General features: G+C 43.0%; 1 protein-coding gene across 1 annotated transcript in view; it reads right to left on the bottom strand.

Annotated features, from left to right (window-relative positions):
- The window catches only part of LOC130479485 (cytosolic phospholipase A2 beta-like), a 51,321-nt gene extending 47,334 nt beyond the window's left edge, over nt 1–3,987 (bottom strand). The window contains exon 1 of the mRNA XM_056851885.1: nt 3,967–3,987. Within this exon, the coding sequence (XP_056707863.1) occupies nt 3,967–3,987 (21 nt within the window). The remainder of the gene's footprint in view (nt 1–3,966) is intronic.
- Nucleotides 3,988–21,871: the final 17,884 nt, after the last annotated feature.

Genomic DNA, 21,871 nt, shown 5'->3' with positions numbered 1-21,871 from the left:
TAACCTACCTCACAGGGTTGTGGTGAAGATAAAATGGAGGAGGAGTATGTAAGCCACTTTAGATCCCCATTGGGGAGAAAGGCAGGATGTAAATAAAGTAAGTAAATAATATACCCAATTTGCCACAGTCTTCTCCAAACTCACCTCAGAAGCAAAAGTCCTGAGAAAACAGGGAAAGTTAGGGATTTCAAGGCTGCTTTTGTTTGCTTTCTAGAATATTGCATGAAACTCAGTGATTCTACTACAGCTGCAAACCTACACTTATTTCTAGATCTATGCTATAAACGTAAGCAGTTCCTTTTTTCTAGTCATCAAGCTTGCTCCTAAATTGAGGTTTTTGCAACTTGCAGCACAGTCAGAAACAGAAGAACGTCCTGTGATGAACAGCCTCAGTCGATAGAGCCAGCGCTGGAAAACCTGCATGAAACTCAGAAGTGTGCTATAACAAACCTTTTAGGGCCTTTAATGCATGGGTTGTTTCCATCGTGATCACCCTCCAACTACTCCAGGGCTTTGTTCTCATTATGCACATCTTTTCTGACCTTTAGAAGTCACGTCACTCTCTCCCCGCGTTTTCTGGATGCTGTTTCTGGCAGCATCCAGAAAACGCGGGGGGGGGGGAGCGAAGTGACTTTTAAAGATTGGGAAAGACGTGCATAATGAAAACAAAGCCCCAAAGCAATCAGGGATGATTGCCATGGAAACAACCCGTGCATAAAAGGCATAGGTGGGGACCACATCAAAAAGAAGCACGTGGAAGAGGCAATAGGAAAAACTAGTTCAGGGAACCTTGCTCTTAATTAGAACGCAGTCTATTGGACTGGTGGAGTTAGTACACAGTGTTTTCCAAGGCTTTGAAAAGTGGCAAATGACTACCTGTGATTCCATGATCATCAATACCTATAGAACATGTTTTCTAATGCTGGCCATACTGTCTGCACATTGTCTGCACATAAGACTGACACGCCCTGACCTGGATGGCCCAGGCTAGCCTGATCTCATCAGATCTCAGAAGCTAAGCAGGGTCAGCCCTGGTTAGTATTTGGATGGGAGACCACCACGGAATACCAGCGTTAGTGTGCAGAGGAAGGCACTGGCAAACCACCTCAGTTAGTCTCTTGCCATGAAAACCCCCAAAGAGGTCGCCATAAGTCGGCTGCGACTTGACGGCACTTTACACACACACACACACACACACACACACACGACTGACACTGACGTATGTTAACTCAATTCATCTCAACAAAAATAAGTGGCAGAGCAGATAATATGTAAGAACACACAGGGGACCTGCAAGAGCTTACAGGGGGATCTCATTTCCCCCTCCCCCCACTATTTCCTCTTTTCCTTCTCTAAAAGTCTCCACAGCCTGCCCCCTTCTCCGGCTTCCTTCTTTCCTTCCCACCCACTAGCTAACCTACTTTTATCTGCCCCCTGTCTTCAGTTTTCCCTCCTTCCCACCCCCTGGCATAGGGCTGCCAGGTCCCTCTTTGCCACCAGCGGGAGGTTTTGGGGGCAGAGCCTGAGGAGGGTGTGGTTTGGGGAAGGGAGGGACTTCAATGCCATAGAGTCCAGTTGCCAAAACGGCCATTTTCTCCAGGTGATCTGATCTCTGTCGGCTGGAGATCAGTTGCAATAGCAGGAGAGCTCCAGCTATTACCTGGAGGTTGGCAACCTTACCCTGGCAGATTCCTCCTAGCAAAACTCTGCATGGTGCCAGCCAGTAAGCCAACCTCCAGCCCAGTTAGACTTGCATGGGGCAGCTCGCTTTCTCCTGTATCCTCCTCCCCACACTGTTTCTTCTCTTGCTCCACTTGGCAACCCCCATAGTTTCACTTTTCCATACTTTCTTTTCTCCTTCCCACCCACCCAGCAATCTATCTTTTATCAGCCCCAAACTTTGGCTACATTTATTTATACCCCTCCTATCTCCATAATGGGGACTCAAATCAGCTTACAGAATTCTCCCCTCCTCCGTTTTATCCTCACAACAACCTGTGAAGTAGGTTAGGCTGAGAATATGGAACTTGCCCACGGTCACTCAGTGATAGGGTCACCAGCTCCGGTTGGGAAATACCTGGAGATTTTGGGGGTGGAGCCTATTCTATTACCTTGGGAGGGTTAGCCCCCAATGTGTGTGTGTTTTTTTTACATTCAGATTTTTCTGCAAGCCTGGGCCTTTACTCAGGTTTGTGGGAACATCCAGGACATTTACTTAAAATAGGCATGGGGAACATCAGGCCCGGGGGCCGTTTAAGGCCCGTGAAAACATTTGGTCTGGCCCTTCGTGGGTCCTGGCAGATCTCTAGCTCAGAAGGATCTAAGACTGGTGATAGGAATAGCAGACAGGAATAGCCTCTATACAAGGCAGATGTGAGTTTGTTTTGAAGAGAAAAGGAACCTTTCCCCCCCCTTGCAGAAGAGTCATTAGCTGTGGAGCTGCTAGGACCGCCCAAGAAACTGTATTAACCCTTTCCCACCCGGGCCATGGAGAAACGTATTCCCTCTGTACTACAAGAAAGCTGGGGGTGGAAGTGGCGACAATGAAGGGGTTAAAGGGGGCAGGGCCCGAATGCACGGGGGGGGGGGAGTTCTTAGCCAGTGTGTCCTGATTTCATCCCTGTAGGCGTAGGTAGCAGGAGCCAGCTGTAGAATCCGGCCCCGACCACGCAGAGCGGGAGCAACTCTGGCATGTAGCTGGATGGCCACGCCTGGCCGGTGCAACGGACCATCCTGTGCCACCAGGTGGGCATGTGCGCTACAGGTTGAATGCCTGCCTGCTTGCCCGTTCTGGGGGGTGTCATCTGGGGCAGCTGCCTGCTTGGGGCTTGGTCGGCTAATTTTTAAGTTGATAATTTTGTATGGCCCGCAAATGATGTTATAAATATCCAAATGGCCCTTGGCGGGAAAAAGGTTCCCCACCCCTGACTTAAAACAAGGAACCAATCATGATAAATTAATTGATGTGCAATGAAAAGCTACTAAAGTTCAAATTGGTAACCAGGCTTTTTGTAGAAACTGGGCTAGTGAAGATTGGGAAACTTAACTACAAACATAATTTTTATCAGCGTCCTGTGCACATGACTATTGTATCAAACTGTGTGATAGATCTGCTCTTCTGACCAACACGTTAACAGTTATGCCCTCTTCTAGGGTTGTTCGCTCAGCCACTGTTATATGCAGACCCTTTTCAGTAGCTGATTCTGTTCCACGGAACAGCCTTCCTGAAGCTGTTAGGAATGCTTCCACATTGCTGAGATTCCCCAAGATGTGAAAAGCAAAGTTGTTCAGAAGGGCTTTTGGCATTGCCACCTAGTTGTTGTTTTTAGAAGAACAGGCAGATCTAACTAACGTGGATTTCTAATTGTATTTTGTTTTATAAATATTGTAATATGCCTTTAGTTCAGCTCTAGAAAGAGTGAAAATTCTCCAAATAAAAAATAAACGGGTACCTTCTATGGGTGAAAACACATGGTTGCTTTAGCCTCCTTTATTCCCTGTTTCAGCCAGGATTCAGACAGGATAGAATGCACATTCGATGAAACGCATGCATTCGATCCTGGCTGAATCCTGGCTGAAACAGGGAATAAAGGAGGCTAAAGCAACCATGCGTTTTCGCCCTATATCTCCTAAAGCCTACTGATTTCTCTTCTTTCTCTTATCCTCTCTTTTGATAACACAGCTTGTTAACAAATCCATTTCCCTTTATAAAATTTGAATACATTTCCTTGTACTGAATAATCAGAGCTTAGCATCCAGTTGTCCTGTGACTTCCTCCTACAAAGGACTGACTACTTCCCTGAAATTCTTTGTCAAAAAAACAATGCTCACAGCAAAATCAGATATACATCCAATAACAGCCATTGGTATTTCAGGGGATTCAAATTCAAAGGCCTGGAAGCTTTCCCTGCAAAGTCTCTTTCAGCAGCTACAAAAGCACAGAAAAAGCTGAGATTATTTTCTTACCTTCCGTGCCGCATTCTCCATCCTCTGCTAGAAATGCTGGCACAATCACAAGCAGTACCAGAGCAACAGGTTGACAGAAGGCAGCAATCAAACTTGTCACTCCATTGGGACATCCCAAAATACAGGTTTATATAGGTACACTCTGAACTCCACCCTCCATGACTCTTGGATGTGGAGAGGATGCATACTCCTAGCATGAGAAATGTCTGAAATACACATATCTCAGTATCGTAAGACTGGTCCCTTGTAATTTACTTTGCTTGTATCACACAGACATGGCATTTTTTCACAGCTATGCTCTTTTCAATACAGTGGCAATTTTTTTGTCATTGTGTGCACAGGTTTCTCTTGTCTGACATGCCATTCTGCGACTTTTACCTATAGTGCTGCTTTTCAGAACTGCGCTAATTTATATTTCTGGAACAGGTTCTGTGATAATGTTCATGCCCTTAAATGTGAAGGCAGGTGGTAGGGAAATATATATATTTCGTACTACTGAACTATGGAAATCTTCATGAAACACAGAACAAGGGCCATGCATGTTTCTTTCTTTTGGTATATTTGGAGAATAAACCGTGAGTGTAGTATGCTTAGTTCTTATAAGCTGGGGGCCACAAGGAATCTGGGGTGTAAAATCTGGAAATCCAACTCTGCTTCCCAAAATCTCCCCCATCAAAGATTCTCTAACTGTAATTGTGTTTGTTTGTTTTCATTCTGGGCCTCTACAACATATTCAGTCCTCATAGGCTAGTTTTTTGGGGGGTGGGTAGGGGATAGGATATTCTTTTCTTTTTGGCTAATGTACAAAGTCACATTGTCTGTATCCTGGAGAGTCCCCCAAATAAGTAGAGAGTGCTGCCTTGTTTATGGGTGGCTTGGTCTTGCTGATTTTATGCTTGGCATAAGGGGGATTGTGGGTCAGCTACCTCTTTACCAAAGGAAAGCATAAACCCTTAGCTTCCTAAGCATTAAATGCATTGAAATGCATCATTATTATGCATTTTTGTGCAATGGAGAATAGAACTGAAAAATCAGTTTGCTTAACTAAACATGCATTTAACTATCCCTTTACTCACACACATTGCCTTGAACAGAAGACTGGACTGGAACAAAGTGGGAGGAGTGGGAATTCCAAGCCAGTTAAAGACAGCTTGCAATTAAACTAGAACTGTCATCAGATCTCCTCACTCTGATTTCAATTAAAAGCAGCCAGGGTGGGGGCTAATTATGATCACAGGCTTCTCCTTTCACTGGATAGGTAGAAGCACTTAATTAGAGATATCAAAGCAACTTCCATTTAAAAAGAAAAGTGCTTACTTTGGCAGAGGTTGGAGGTGAGAGGTTGCTGGAGGTCTATTAGGCAGAAGCCACTGAACGAGAGAGAGAGAGAGAAATGGTTGGCTGAGGTCAGTGGCCTCAATAAACACCTCCTCCTGGTTATAGAAAAAGAAGCATCACAGTACACACCAGTTATGCTGTGTTGGTATTGCAGTAGACTGAGGGCTTCCAACCTGGTTCAATCTGTGGACAATTCTGGAATTTTAAGAATGGGCAATTGGTGCTGCTCTGACCTGGATGGTCCAGGCTAGCCCAGTCTCATCAGATCTTGGAAGCTAAGCAAAGTCAGTTCTGGTTATTACTTGGATGGGAGATTACCAAGGACGTCCAGAGTCACTATGCAGTGCAAACCACCTCTGAATGTATCTTGCCTTGAAAACTCTACAGAGTTGCCTTAGGTTGGCTGCAACTCGACAGCAGGAAAAATATCCAGCCAAAGCTATATCGCAAGTTCTGTGCTGCAAACTTAACTCCAGGGAAATACAGACCCAGTTCGGACCAGCACTTTCCCTCTCTTCCACTCTGCTTTTCCCTTTGGTACAGAGGGACCCAGTTTGCCCAGAAACAGACTTCTGTCTCCCTAGTGGGACACACGGCTAAGCTTCAACAATGAAACCGCTTACTAAACAGCTATGAAAACACAACACCCATTCCATTTTTTTTTCAAACTGAAATGCTCCATGGGGGCAATATTTGCTCTGTTGGGGACTCCATATGCAATGGTAGGGTACACCTTAGTTTCCCTAGTGTGGCACAAATATATAAAATCAAATGTCTGAGGAATTTTTTAAAAAAGTTTTCAGCCCTTGCAGAATGCAAGTAGTCAGATATAGATCCAGTAGTGTAGTAAAGCTGAATCACCTCAACTAGTTTGGGTGTCCTGTAGGGAATGTGTCATTCACCAATGATGCTTCCAAATAAGCACTAAAGTAGTACTTGCTTCTGCTTTCAAAGTATCAATCGCCACAGAACTGGTCAGCTAAAAACCACGAAGGGCAAGAGGTACAAATGAATCACATTAGGTTTCACAGACACAACATCTGCTTTACATTTGTACTATTTGTTCAATATACAATTGTGACTCGCAGAGGATGTTTCTCAAGGTAAATGTGAAGAAGTGCTGTACTGATATAAATCCTTTGACGTTTATATCAGAACCATCTGTTCTCTTCAGGACATAGCTGGCTTCTACAACCTGGAATAGAATTAAGAAAGCACTTATCCCTGCCAGGATTGCCAGCTCTGATTTGGGAAACACCTGGAGGTTTTGGGGGGTGCAATCTGGACAGGGCAGAGTTTGAGGAGAAAAGGAACCTCAGCAGGGTATAATGCCATGCACTCCACCCTCCAAAGAAGCCATTTTCTCCAGGGGGAAAGATCTTGGTTGTCTGGCAATCAATTGTAATAGTGGGAGATCTCCAGGTATCACCTGGAGATTGGCAACCCTAATCCCTGCAAGTGTCTTGATGTTATTCATGAAAAAATTATGATTAGGTATATTTAAATAAGAGGAGAAGTGCACCAATTCCCATTTTGTTAGCCAAGTACTTAGAATACATTAGTATTTTATTTTATTGTAAACATTTTTAAAATCCTTTAGGAGACCATTCTTCAGAAAATGTCTGATATACCAGTTTCCTTCATATTTTTGATGTGAGGTAAAGAACATCCGTCTGTGAAATAGATAACCGTAGTAATGCCTTTTCCATCATACTGAGGTCCTAACTGTAGGTCAGATGAAGGGGCTTGTGACCATATCTCAAAAGTTATTTCTTACCTTTTTGTTTGGGAAGGAGTGATTTGAAGCAGGTGGTATGTTTAACCATTTCAATGTCTGCTCTAAAACACACAAAGGCATAAAATCATAGAATCATAGAGTTGGAAGGTACCACCAGGGTCATCTAGTCCAACCCCCTGCCCAATGCAGGAAATTAACAACTACCTCCCCCGCCACATCCCCAGTGACCCCAACCTTCCCCCCACCATGCAGGATCCCACAATCAAAGCACTCCTGACAGATGGCCATCCAGCCTCTGCTTAAAGACCTCCAAAGACAGGGACTCCACCACCCTCTGAGGCAGTACATTCCACCATCGAACAGCTATCACCGTCAGGAAGTTCTTCCTAATGTTTAGGTGGAATCGCTTTTCTCTTAGTTTAAATCCATTACTCCATGTCCTAGTCTCTGAAGCAACAGAGAACAAGCTAGTTCCCTCATCAACATGACATCCCTTCAAATATTTAAACAAGGCTATCATGACTCCCCTCAACCTTCTCTTCTCCAAACTAAACAAACCTAACTCCCTAAGACTCTCTTCATAGGGCATGGATTCCAGACCTTTAACCATTCTGGTCGCCCTCCTCTGGGCACGCTCCAACTTGTCAATATCCTTCTTAAATTGTGGAGCCCAAAACTGGACACAATATTCCAAGTGATGTCTGACCAATGCAGAATACAGTGGTAGTATTACATCCCTTGATCTAGACACAATACTCCTATTGATGCAGCTTAGAATTGCATTGGCCTTCTTAGCCGCCATATCACACTGTTGACTCATGTTCAGTTTGTGGTCCACTAAGACTCCCAGATCTCTTTCACATGTACTGTTGTCAAGCCAACTCTCTCCCATCCTGTACCTGTGCCTTATGTTGCTTCTGCCTAGGTGAAGTACCTTACACTTCTCCCTATTGAAATCCATTTTATTACCCTCCGGGGTATTAATTACCCCTCCTAACTTGGTGTCATCTGCAAATTTGATTAGCGTGCTCTCTATCCCATCATCCAAGTCATTTATAAAAATATTAAATAGTACCTGTCCCAGGACAGACCCCTGTGGCATCCCACTGGTCACTCCTCTCCAGGATGAAGTTGTGCCATTAATGAGCACCCTTTGGGTTCGATTGGTCAACCAATTACCAATCCACCTAACAGTAGCAGTGTCCAGCCCATATTTTACTAGCTTTGTTTCAAGAAGTTCATGGGGAACTTTATCAAAGGCTTTACTGAAATCAAGGTACACTACAGTATTCCCTTCATCTACCATACTTGTCACTCTTTCAAAAAAAGATATGAGATTAGTTTGGCATGACCTGTTTTTGAGAAACCCATGTTGACTGTCAGTGATCATGGCATTTCTTTCTAAGTTCTTTCAGACTGTCTGTTTCATTATCTGCTCTAGCATTTTACCTGGTATTGATGTCAGGCTGACTGGGCGATAATTGTTTGGGATTTTTTTTTCCCTTTTTAAAGATGGGGACCACATTTGCCCTCCTCCAGTCTACTGGAACTTCTCCTGTTCTCCATGAATTCTCAAAGATTGTTGCCAGTGGTTCTGAAATCACTTCAGCCAGTTCTTTTAACACCTTTGGATGCAGTTTGTCCGGCCCCGAAGACTTGCATTCATTGAGAGTAGCCAGGTATTCCCATACTATCTCAGTGTCTATACTATGCTGTAATTCCCCTGTTGCGTCTTCTGCTCCATTATTCCCAGGTTGAGCACTATTCCCCTTTTGGGAGAAGACTGATACAAAAAAGGAGTTAAGTAATTCTGCCTTTTCTGCCTCCCCTGTTAATAACTCACCGTCCTCTCCATGCAATAAGAACATAAGAAAGGCCCTGCTGGATCAGACCAAGGCCCATCAAGTCCAGCAGTCTGTTCACACAGTGGCCAACCAGGTGCCTTTAGGAAGCCACAAACAAGACGAGTGCAGCAGCACCATCCTGCCTGTGTTCCACCGCACCCAAAACGATAGGCATGCTCCTCTGATACTAGAGAGAATAGGCATGCAGCATGACCAGTATCCATTCTAACTAATAACCATGAATACCCCTATCCTCCAAGAATATGTCCACTCCCAATCGTTACCTTGATCTTCCTTTTGTTATGGACATAACCAAAAAAACCATTTTTGTTGTTTTTAACTTCCCTGGCTAACCGGAGCTCATTCTGCGCTTTAGCCTTCCTGACTTTCTCCCTACATGTGCCGGCTACTTGTTTGAATTCCTTTGTTGATTTCTCCCTTTCCCCACTTCTTGTACATGCCCTTCTTAAATCCTATCTCAACCAAACGTTCTTTAGACTCTGGTTTCTTCAAACCTCTACCTTTTTTTCTCCTCATGGGAATTGACTGAAATTGCACCTTCAACATCTCCCTTTTTAGAATTTCCCATCCTTCATGTACTCCCTTCTCATTCAATATTCTCACCCATGGGATCACACCCAGTAGTTCCCTAAATTTATTGATTATTTCTTGCTTCTCCTTTCTGCTGTATAACAAACTCCAGGAGAACATGGTCACTCCCACCCAAAGATTCCACTCCTTCTATCCCATAAACCAAGTCATCATTATTGGTTAAGAGCAGATCCAAAATGGCTGTTCCCCTTGTTGCTTCTTCCACTTTTTGGACTATGAAGTTGTCTGCAAGGGAAGTGAGGAATTTGTCGGACCTAGTTGTTTTAGCAGAGTTAACATTCCAACAGATGTCAGGATAACTGAAATCTCCCATTACTACTACATCTTTCTTTTTAGACTGTTTGGACATCTGTTCCAGGAAAGCATCATCTAACTCTTCAGTCTGGCTTGGGAGTCTATAATATGCCCCCACAATGACATCACTATTTTTCTCCCCCTTAATTTTTACCCATATGGTAGTAATATTGAACTATATTTAAATGCTTTAAATATAAAGTATTTGTCTATTTTATGTTGAAACATTTGTATCCTGCCTTTCCCCATGGCTCAAAGTAGTTTACAATCCATAATTAAAACAACAAATACCAATAAAACCTAAATTTCCCTCCATCGAAAACACACAAAGGCAGTAATCCTGGTATATTTGAATGCTTTAAATATCATGTATTTGTTTACTTTATGTTCAAATATTTGTATCCTGCCTTTCCCCATGGCTCAAAGTAGTTTACAATCCATAATTAAAACAACAAATACCAATAAAACCTAAATTTCCCTCCATCGAAAACACACAAAGGCAGTAATCCTGATATATTTAAATACTTTAACTATAATGTACTTGTTTACTTTATGTTCAAATATTTTTATCCTGCCTTTCCCCACGGCTCAAAGTAGTTTACAATCCATAATTAAAACACCAATAAAACCTTAATTTCCCTTCATCTAATGAGCTCCATGGCACAGAGTGGTAAGCTTCAGTACTACAGTCAAAGCTCTACTCATGACCTGAGTTCAATCCTAACAGAAATCGGTTTCAGGTAGCCGGCTCAAGGTTAACTCAGCCTTCCATCCTTCCGAGCTTGGTGAAATGAGTACCCAGCTTGCTGGGAGTAAAGTGTAGATGACTGGGGAAGGCAATGGCAAACCACCCCGTAAGCATAGTCTGCCTAGTAAACGTTATGATGTGATGTCAACCCATGGGTCAGTAATGACCTGGTGCTTGGACGGGGGATTACTTTTACCTTTAATGGAATGACTGCAACTTGCATTATGTTAAGAGCTCTGATAAATAAAATAGCCTTACATACCTCTCAAAGGTTTCCAAGAGTAGCACCACCTCAGCTCCTAGAAACTTTGTTCCATAAAGTGGGAGCAACCACTGAGAAACTACAAGCCCTCATCAGTGCCTGATGGTAGGGTTGTCAACCTCCCAGTGGAGCCTGAAGATCTCCTGGATTACAACTGATCTTCAGAATATATAGATCAGTTCTCCTGGAGAAAATGGCTGCTTTTGAGTGTGGACTCTATGGCATTATACCCCACAGAGGTCCCCCCCTCCCCAGACCCCAACTTCTCAAGACTCCATTTCCAAATCTCCAGGAATTTCCCAGCCTGGAGTTGGCAAGCCTACCTGACAGACTACCTTTAGTGAAGGAACACCCAGAAGGTGGAAAACCTAAGACCATAGCTAGCACACAGGAACACACAAGGAGAATTGGTCCTTCAGATGTGTCCCGGGGCATGAAAGGCTTGTCTCCAAGTGGAACCTAACACAGGACATGTTGCAGTAGTCCAACTACAAGGTTACGGAAACATGCCCAGGCTAAGTTTAAGAAAGGAGAGAGCTGACAAACCAGATACAACTGGTAGAAAGCACTCTTGGCAATGCCACAAACCTAGTCTTGAAATAGCAAGGCTGGGTATATGGGTACCCTACACTTTTAAACTGCTTTGTAAATGCCAAACCCACTCTATCCACCACCGGTATATTCAAATTTTCCCAAGAAACAGCTTTCCCAACCACCATTGCCTCTGTGGATTCAACTTCTACTTGTTCTGCTTCAGCTACTTAACCATACCCTGAAAAAAACTGGCTGAAAAAAACTGGCTCAGAGCCAGGATGGACACTTCCAGAGGTTCAGATAATGAGCTATAGAGCTGGGTGTTATCTACATATTGATGACACCCAACCCCAATGCTTTGGGCAATTTCATTCAGCTGCCTTATATAAATACTGAAGAGCATAGGAGTCAAAATAGAACCCTGAGGCACTCTACAAGACAGGGCTTATCTTGTTGATTCTGTCCCCCAGTTAGAAACTTTCTGCTTTAATCGGGGGAGCATGAACCTACTGAAGCTGCTCTGACACAACCTCCACATTCAAGCCAATGAACACAGATGGAATGGGCAACAATATCAATCCAAAGGCCACTGAAAAAGTCTAACAATATCAGCAAGGACAACTGACCCCTGCCCAGCTTAAATGGGGTGCATCTACCAGTGCCACAAAAGCTACCTCCATTCCAAAATGAGGCTGGAAGCCCCACTGAAATGGGTCACATGCAGATGTGGTATCCAGAAAACCCAAGAGCTGTACTATCATCAGACTCTATTTCTGATGGTGCAGGGCAGCAACTTCTGCTCCTTCTCCCACACTCTCCTTCTCCTCCTTGTGCACCCTGTGCATCCAAAGAACAATTGTGTACTCTTTCTCAGATAACTGTTCTGTTTGTTTTAATATAAACCCACATTTTTTTCTCGGATTTTTCTGCAAATCTGAGCCTCCTCTGCAGGTCAGTAGATTTATTTCTTTTAAGCTATATGGCCCCCACCATATATTTAAGTATCCACAAATGGAGCCATGTTGAGAATTAGCTATATTGATTGTAGCACACAAAATAGAGGGTATTATGCTTAGTTTATTTCCTGATTCAGACATAGCAACGCAAATGAAGTTACAGTTTAAGCCTCAGACCACAGCATGAGAAGACTCTTCTCACAGCCATTTCATGCTTGGCAGCCATGGAGTCAGGCCCTTAGCTTCAAGAAACCTGTGGGACATTGAACCCTTTAAAGATATACCAGATCTCCTTGTTTAAATTTCCAGCTTTTGTGTGTGTGTGTGTGTGCGTGTGTGTGTATGGCATTGTTTTGAAAGCAAGTTTCTAGCCCTTTCTTACAGAGACAGGAGGAGCAAGGTGCAAATAGTTTATTCTATTGAATTGCCTCAAAAGGTATGGGAGAGAGGAATCAGACAGACAGGTCTGGAGCAACAGGCCCAAATCAATGACCCCCTTATTAAATAGGCTTATTCTCACATGTACTGATTATTAATCAGTTCCCCACACCCTGTATTTCCCAATACAGTTTTGAATCCAACACACACGCTGCCTTGAGCTATATCCTCCAACATCTCTTGATTTGACACAGGCATACATTAAAGTAACAAATGCTCACAATGTGGTTAGTAGTATGTTGAACCTCTAGGCAATGATATAAATTACAAGTAAAGCTGTATAATGAAATGTCGAATGTGATTTACACAAATTTATCACTTTCATTAAAAACTGTTAAATCATTATGGTTTTATGAAATTTAAATGTATTGTTTTAAAATGGATTTTCCCATTTATACTGTTCTGTATTCTTAACAGCCTCAATTATGAATCCAGATTTTTAACCTCACATCAGGGCCTTTTATGCATGTCTGTTTCCACTGGATCTGCTGCTCTCTAACTGCACAGTATTTGCAGGAGTACCTTGTGATCAAGTATGCATCCCCAGTGAAAATGCAAAATTTCTGAACCACAAGTGAGACCTCCCCTCAGAAAACTCTGCTTTGTAATTGGCTGTAGTATATTTTTTGAAATACATCACCAGCCCCCACCAGCCTCGCAGTGGAATTCTTTCATTTGATCAGAACTGTGGCCATTTTACAGCCAAAGCAGAAAAAAGTCTGGACAACCCCCCACTCCTAACCAATTTGTTTCTGCGTAACTCAATACAGGGGTCATAAGAACATAAAAACACAGGGTCATTTGTGACATTCATCGTCCCATTGGTAGTCTTGCACTTGCAATAAAAAAAGGCTTTCATGCCTATAAAAGGATGTGTATAAGGGGAGGGTGGAAAATCAGCCCAGCTCTGTTCCATCCTGCCGAGAACTGAAATTGACCCACACTCACTGTGAAACTGACCAAAAGCAGCTTGTTTGTGGTTATTTCAGCATTCTCTCAATTGATCCATCTGAAACTGACCCACACTCACTGTGAAATTGACCAAATAAACAACCTCATGGTTTCTCTTGCTAGTGCACTTGATAATGGCTTCGAGGGGAGGGGTTGGATAAGGGGGACACACATGGGAGGGAGAAGCAGGAATGGGCATGGAGAGAAAAACCCAAAGTGAAAAGTATGCACAGCTCCTGCTTACGATTTGGGATCAAGGCAGACTTTAAACTTGGGGTCAAACAGCATCCTGAAAACACTGGGAAAATGCGAGGGGAGAGCGAGGCAATTTTTGAAGGTCAGAAAACACATGCATAATCAAAACGAAGCCCCAAAGTAGTGGAAGGAACAACTGCGACAGGAACAACCAGTGCATAAAAGGCCTAAGTTTTGTGTCTTATAATCACTGTCTCCCTTTCCATCTTTGTTGTCAGCATTTAGCTTTGATGCATACACACCTGAATCTCTAAACCTTTCTGTGGTGTTTTGCCATGTAAATATTATGTGTGTTTTTTAGTTCTATGTTTTAATGTGAAGTTTTAAATAGATATTGCTGTGATCTACACTAGTAGAGTAAGAAAGAAGGGATCAGGTGGGTGAGTGAAGCGTGTTATGATTGGATGGTAGCTGGTAGCTGTACCCTGGGGGGCGGAGTTGACTGGGTGTTTCAGTGAGAGGTTTTGTGTTGGAGTTAGTGTTGAGTAGGGCTGTGTGGAGGAAGGAGCTTCAGAGAGGTGCTCTAGAGTGAGAGAAATCTGTGGAAGTTAGCCTGGGCTTCAAGTTGGGAAGTTAAGCTTTCTGGAAGTTGTTGGCCTGAGTGTAGGATTGCCAGCTCTGGGTGGGAAAATATCTGGAGATTTGGTGGAGCCTGGGGAGGGGAGGGACTTCAGCATGGACCACCTTCCAAAGCAGCCATTTTCTCCAGTGGAACTGATATTTATTGCCTGGAGATCAACTGTAATAACAGGAGATTTCCAGACCCCACCTGGAAATTAGCAACCTTACCTGAGTGGCAAGCGAAGAAAATATGTTCTGTCTGGCTGAGTTTATTTAAGGAACTTTAGAAACTGTTATACCTTTCTACCTTGCCAAAACCATTAAGCTTATTAGCCCTACAGAAACTGTTATGCTGTTATACTTCTAAATAAACTCTTTATATTTTTAAAAAACAGTGGTTATTTTAGAATAAAGGATCCCCTTTTACCTCAGAGTCACCCCAGTGTCCTGATCATTCTTTCCATCTACCCTATACCCTATACCCTATACGCTGGGCCACAGCGGGCTGCGCCCACCGGGAAAGAGGGGAGGGCGGCGGCAGTGGGCGCGGAGGAATCCCTCCCGGAGGCTGACTCCGTCGGCTGGGGGTGGGGGTCAGGCATGAGGGACTTTGATGGACCAAGAGTCTGATTCAGTATGAGGCAGCTTCATGTGAGTGCAATTTGGGGGGGGGGGGTTTCCCGAATCTCTCCTCTCATTGGACCTTTCAAGCCGACCGCCTGCCAGTGCCCAGCGCCGGGAGGGCGGGGGAGGCGGAAATGAGCCCACTTCCTGGGGGGGGCGGCGGCGGGAGGGGCCTCCGAGGGTTGGGCAGCCAGCCTTGGTTGCCGTTTTATTTGGGGGGGCTTGGGAACCGGGAGGGGGGAAGTCTGCACTTGCACCGTTTGGGAGGGGCTGCGGGTCAGTGGTGGAGCATCTGCTTGGCATGCAGAAGGTCCCAGGTTCAATCCCCGGCATCTCCAGTTAAAGGGACAAGCAAGTAGGACGGTGGCTCTCAAAAGAAATCTCAATCGTTGTACTTTGATATTTGGCTCTGTTGACTAATGAGTTTGCCGACCACTGCCCTATACAAATAAGCAATCCTGTTATTTTTGGTCCAACTAAGAATTCTAAGGTGAGAGACTTTGGTGGCAGCAAAAATCAGGAAGGCAAGGAGGCAGCATAACGCACATCACCCCAGAACACTACAGAGGCGCCTTTACAGAGGTTAAATATAAAGGGGTCACATATAGAAAAAGAAAAACATTATTCTTTCTCACACTCAGAGGAAGGGTGGGCATAGAGTTGCTTGCATTCTTATTGGTTCTCATTCTTGTCAGTCTTTCTCTGGCTCTCAGTGCTGCTTATTTAAGTCCTGATTTATGCATACAGCAGAATGAAGTAGTGGAATCCTGAGAAGATAGATTGTGCCACTTTTGACAGCAGGTCAGGTGTGCCATTTTTGAATACCTGCTCACATAAAAACATTCTTGTAAGTAAAAAAAAAAGAAAATCCCTAGCATATCAGGGACGAAGATTCTCACCCAGCTTGCTCCTTGTTGCACTAATTGCCTACTTTGAGTGAGTCCTTTATGTAAAGGATAACTGTGACTTTGCATCTACAATGTACAGTAGTACAGTATATTTTACTGCTTCTGATCTCCAGCCCCCATCTGGACGAAATGGCTGATTTGGAGGGTGGAGTCTATGACATTACATCCTTCTGAGGTCCCAACCCTCCACAAACTCCACTCTCCCCAGGATCCACCCCTCAAATCTCCAGATTCCTTTTCTAGACACTGTTGTTTACAACAAGACAGATTTGGGATCGGGAGTCCATCCATATAGGAAACATACTGATCGGAATGCCCTTTAAAATTATGATTCATTTCATCCCAGGCACCTTAAAGATAACCTACCTTATGGTCAGTTTTTACATTTAGACAGAAATTCCACCATACCTTGTGATTATGAGAGGGCAGTATCAGTACTTAGTGAGAATTTGAGAGCCAGGGGTTATCCTAATCAGGTAGTGACTTGGGCTAGAGACAGGGCTGGGACACAGGAAAGGTCTAAGTTGTTGAATAATAAAATCAGACTGAATAAGGAGGAACTTACTTCTTCTCTCCAATTTACTCCTCTTGCCACAGCCATCAAAAAAATCATATTTAAACATTGGCATATTGTGAGCAGTATCCCTGGTTGTGAACTTCCGCCTAGATTTGGTTTGTGCAGGACCGTGCCTTTGAGGGATAAACTTATACATATTGACTTGAGATACACCCATAGTCCATCTTTGCTAGTCTGGCATTTCAAACATGGCTGTTGCACAGTATGTTGTTTTTCTTTATGTGTAAAAGAATTTCAACGTGCAAGCACTAGATTTAGTTTCAAACTAACTGGATTTAGCAATTGTAACTCTAAGAACGTTATGCAATACAGTACTCCCACAATTTATTGTATATTGGAATGACAAGGAGGTCAATTAAATTTAGAATCGGGGAGCATAGATCCAGAAGAAGGAATAAAGTAGTTGAAGCCCCATTAGTACAGCATTATATACGTAGATAAAGGACACTTGTATAATGACCATCAGTTTTTTGTAATTATGGCAACTTCAACCTAAAAAGTTTATGAGGGTCGATGCAGAGAGAGTCTTATTGCAGCAGGAGGCAAGATTCATTCATCTTTTAGACACTGTGACTCCCAGAGGTTTGAATGTGTCTTTGGATTTAACATGTTTTATCCAACCTTGTTAATTCATTACGGTGGTCCCTTTAACTAGATTGCTACATTTTTTGCTTGTAGTTTCACTTACCTTTAATGGATGAGTGATTGCACCTGAACCTATTAGCAATTATAAGTTAGTGTCTTCCTCTGGTGGGCTTTCTTACACAAATATACGAGTTCATTGCTGTTTGGGAACTGACAAGGCGTCAGTCCGCAGTAAGTTTGATGCCAATTTGACGAGTTTATTGTTAGTTCATGTTATTTAGAGTGTTGCTAAGGATGTCATTATGATTGCATTGTAGAGTTTATCTATTATTTTTGAAGAAGATGCTGCGAAACAGGAAGAGTACTGGATCCCTGTCAAAGAATTAGATTTATTGCTTCAGTGACTGAGATTGGTCTTGGTAACCAACTTCTGCAGCGTATGATTATTACAGTGATCTTCAGTTTGCAGCTCGATAAAGGACTTTTGATTTTGTTGCAGAGTTTACTTGTGCCTTAGCAACATTGTGAAGGAACTATTGTATACACTTGATATTTTATATTCATTAATGTATATTGTTGAACATACAGCATTGCCTTGTGTATTGTGTGGCCATCGTTGCTGTGATTTTCTATTCATTGCTTTGTATAGCACAGGTATATCTTGACTTGATTAACCTCCATGTCATAGCTGGAGATCTCCTGCTATTACAACTCATCTCCAGCCAATTGAGATCAGTTCACCTGAAGAAAATGGCCACTTTGGCAATTGGACTCTGTGGCATTGAAATCCCTTCCTTCTCGAAACCCCACCCTCCTCAGGATCCACCCCCAAAATGTCCAGGTATTTCCCAACCCAGAGTTGGCAACTCTACCTCTCTCTGCCAGCTGCTGGGGCACTTACTTCAGCTTCCAGCTGACCCCATTTGCCTCCACCCTACCCACACTCCTGGCTGGCCCACCTTGCTGCTGTGGCTGCTGATAGTCACCAGGCTGCCTCCTGAAACTCTCAGCTGCACAACTTGCCAATGTCCTCGCCAGCACCATCCCCAGCATTGCCCAAGGAACCAGTGAGCACAGAGCTGCCGGCTTCAGGCAGCATAGCACCTCCTCTAGCATTTTTCATCTAAAGCAACATAACCAGCTTTAAAGTTTAAATATGGAAAAAATTACCAGCACTCAATGTACTTGGTATAATGTTTAATTCATTTGGTTTGATGTTTTATTTCTTTTAAGTGTTTTGAATTATGTTCATCTTGACTCACACAGTAGTGACCAAATCACACAACTTTTCTTAGGGTTCACCGTCACTATAATGAACACAGCTTCCCAGGAAGCATGAGACAGAGATCATAGATGATTAATCACCTCCAAGACATGGGATGCTGTGATAGTACTGTCCTAGTTTCTGTGTAGGGTTATTAGTATGGAATATATATTGACTCCACATCTCCGTTAGTTGCAACACAGTTCCGTTCAGATGAACAATCACAGAGAATTTACAGGCTACTCATCTAACTGATTAGACCCCTCTACAAAAGGCACTGGCAACTCACGCATTCTTAATGAAGCTTGCTGGCTCTTCACAATGATAACTCAAACTTTCATTTAAAAAAATGTCATTTTCTGGCACTTAATGGTTGCTGGAATAGATTTGAATATGTGATTGCACAAAGAAATGTTTACTGTATTGGTTCTCCATGCCACAGAAATGAATAAATGACAGACAGAAGAAATTAGCATTAGAAAAATCAGTGGTTATTAGCATTGATAAAACAGAAACTATTGTACTTCCTATCCCCTCAAGCTCTTGCCCTGCAGCTTCTATGCCAATAGTTTCCTTGTTCATCAGTAACAGAGCTTTCGCCATTTGTGCTGGGAAATTAAGGAAGAGAGTTTGCATAATCAGATTGGAATGTAGATTGAGAGTGGATGCATGTTAATGTTAGCACAGCCTGAAGCAGTTCTTGAGATTAAAAAAAAAAAAACACTTGCTTTTCTCAGAACCTAACCTGCATGCAGTAAAGCTGTCAGCAGTGTGCTGAGCACACACATCCTTAAAGCAAGCATAGGAATACATCTGCATGTTTCAAAACCAATTACTTCCTTGTCTTAAAAGTAGAAATATGCGACCTGACAGGAGCCCATTTGTAGACAGAAATGTGGAATATAAATATTGTAAAGAAATAAATGAATAAATTTTAAGCCATATTTTAGGAATTTAGGTAGCACAGGACATAATTGCATCAGGTCTCTGACTCTAGTCAGACAGGATGGTAAAACAAGTGTCCATCCATAAGGTGGACTTGTAAAATTAGGAATGGGGTGGAGAGACTTGTTTTTATGCAGTTCTGTTCTAAGAACATGTGTCTATTTTAAGACACTTGTAATTATAGGATTAGGATTTTTTCTTGCTCCTATAACTATTAAAGTTTTCCTTTTGGTTGAAACAAGGTCTTCAAAACTGAAACAGAAGCACAATTTAATAGATACTCCATACCTGTGGAAAAAAACATCAAGGAATGAGCCATGAGAAAGTCTTAGGAATTGTTGACATATTGGCATATTATCTGGGACACAGAAACCATGGGTTAGATCCAGCAGCATGTGACAGCAAAGGAAAATGTACTTAGTGAATTTCCACTAGCACAAGCCATAGTGCAAAGGCTATGGCAGCACATAGAGATTTAATACAATCGTTAATGAAATAACAATGTACATATGGAGTAATAAAGTGTATAGTAGATGGCTGACATGATTTCATTTAACTTGGTTTGAAATACTGTCAGAAGAAATAGTTTGTGTTGTGTCTTGCCCATGCAGAAGAGATAGTGGAATTACAATGGGTTTCACTTAGCTCAAGCAAACAGCAAGGAGTAATTTTAACACTTCCATTTATGCAAGGACTGTTGGGCGTACAAAAATCTTCTGTAGGATGCATGCCCATGAAAGAACCCTTCATTAAATCCAACTAATCCAAATGTAGTGACAAAGGTAATGATAACAATAGAGAATAATGAACTGTTGGGTTTTAAAAGTGCCCGCATGTAAAGAACTAAACATGGCTGTATAGAAGTGTATGAGCTCCCAGTAATAAAATGCAAAAAGAGAACAAGAGAATGTTGAGATGCCTGAGTAAGATGTCAAAGTAGTTGTGATGTATTCCTTTTTCTACTCAGAAATGCTAATCAGAGAAGGGTGGAGTGTTGGTAACAGGATGTAACAATATAAAAAATCAGACCAGTACACAGAACATTGGCTGACAGAATTGACAGTATCAGAAAATTCCCTTCTATTTTCTCTGGTTCTTTCTTCCTCACATATCCCTCAAACCCACTTGAACAGAGGTATACAAACAACGAGAACAATCCCGTTAATGAGAGAACTTCTGTATTGTGAAGCACTGCTACAATTGCCCCGGTTTAACTAGCAAATTTAGTTTCTTCCTCAGGCTTGAGGGAACCAGATGGGTGAGATATTTTTTAACATATATCCAAATTCTTCCGTCTAACAATAATGGAAGTTGGTGATAATGCTACCACCACCTAATAGATGGCGGAGAAAGTAGCCGGTGAAGAACTTTCATATGATCATCAGGAGGAAGAAGCAAGCCATACCCGCAGCCCTTGGATAAAATGTCCACTCCCAGACTCAGAGGGAAAGTATGGAAAACTTCTATTAGACAACTGGGGAGCATTTCAACTTGGACCTATTCTGTCAATGAAGCAACAGGGCAGTGATAACCATGGAGCACTCTCACACATGACTTGCAGATACCAAGCCCTGCAACAGAGGTATAAAACGCATGGTCGCTGAACCTCCTTTATTCCCTGTTTCAGCCAGGATCATTCCTTGGTCTAAAACGCATGGTCGCTGAACCTCCTTTATTCCCCGTTTCAGCCAGGATCAAAGTAACCCGGGCTGGGGTGTGGGAACTGGACGCATTACCTTGAATGAACAGGGATGAAACTGTGTGAAAATCGATCCATGGAATCAGAAAATGCTGGAGACATGGAGTTCCTATTAAGTTTGCAACGGCCCTCCATGCCCCCGGTGACTGGTCATTTCAAATTGACCAATGATGAGCCAGGAAGAAAGGTTTGACTTGGGCCAGAAGAGGAATGGGAAAAGCCGGGTTCATTTTGCATTGAAATAGGGCTGAGCCGACAATCAATAAGGTAACGTCCGTTCGCAAAAATTTGATCCTGGCTGAAACAGGGAATAAAGGAGGCTACAGCGACCATGCGTTTTTGACCAGAGTTACTTGCAGCAGCAAACTCCCCCTTGTATACACTTTTTTCCAGAGTCACAGAAATAGGAGATTTAGTGTGTTTTGTTTTGTTTTGTTTTGTTTGTTACAACCTGCCCCCCAGGTACACCCCTGGATTGGCAGACACCTTCTGGAAATCTGTGCCTCCCTGGAATGTGGTGGCCTAATTTGGATCATGGTCATATTACTTGGAGGGATGGTGCTGAAACTCTGTCCTTGTCTGTTTTCCTTACCTGAAATGTCCCCAAGAGGTCTAATTTGCCCTGCTGGGAAAACCTATGTATGCCTCATCAGTACACATGGAGCCCACAGTGGGGCAAGTAGCATTCCCCCAGGGCCATTTCAGATCAGGCAAACAATGCAGAGGGGAAGGTTGAAGCATCATCTTCCCATGTGCCATGGTCCCAACCCAC

The sequence above is a fragment of the Euleptes europaea genome, chromosome 6 (genome assembly GCF_029931775.1).
Source record: "Euleptes europaea isolate rEulEur1 chromosome 6, rEulEur1.hap1, whole genome shotgun sequence".
In the NCBI taxonomy this organism is placed as follows: Eukaryota; Metazoa; Chordata; class Lepidosauria; order Squamata; family Sphaerodactylidae; genus Euleptes; species Euleptes europaea.
This window is presented reverse-complemented; position numbering and strand designations above follow the sequence as displayed.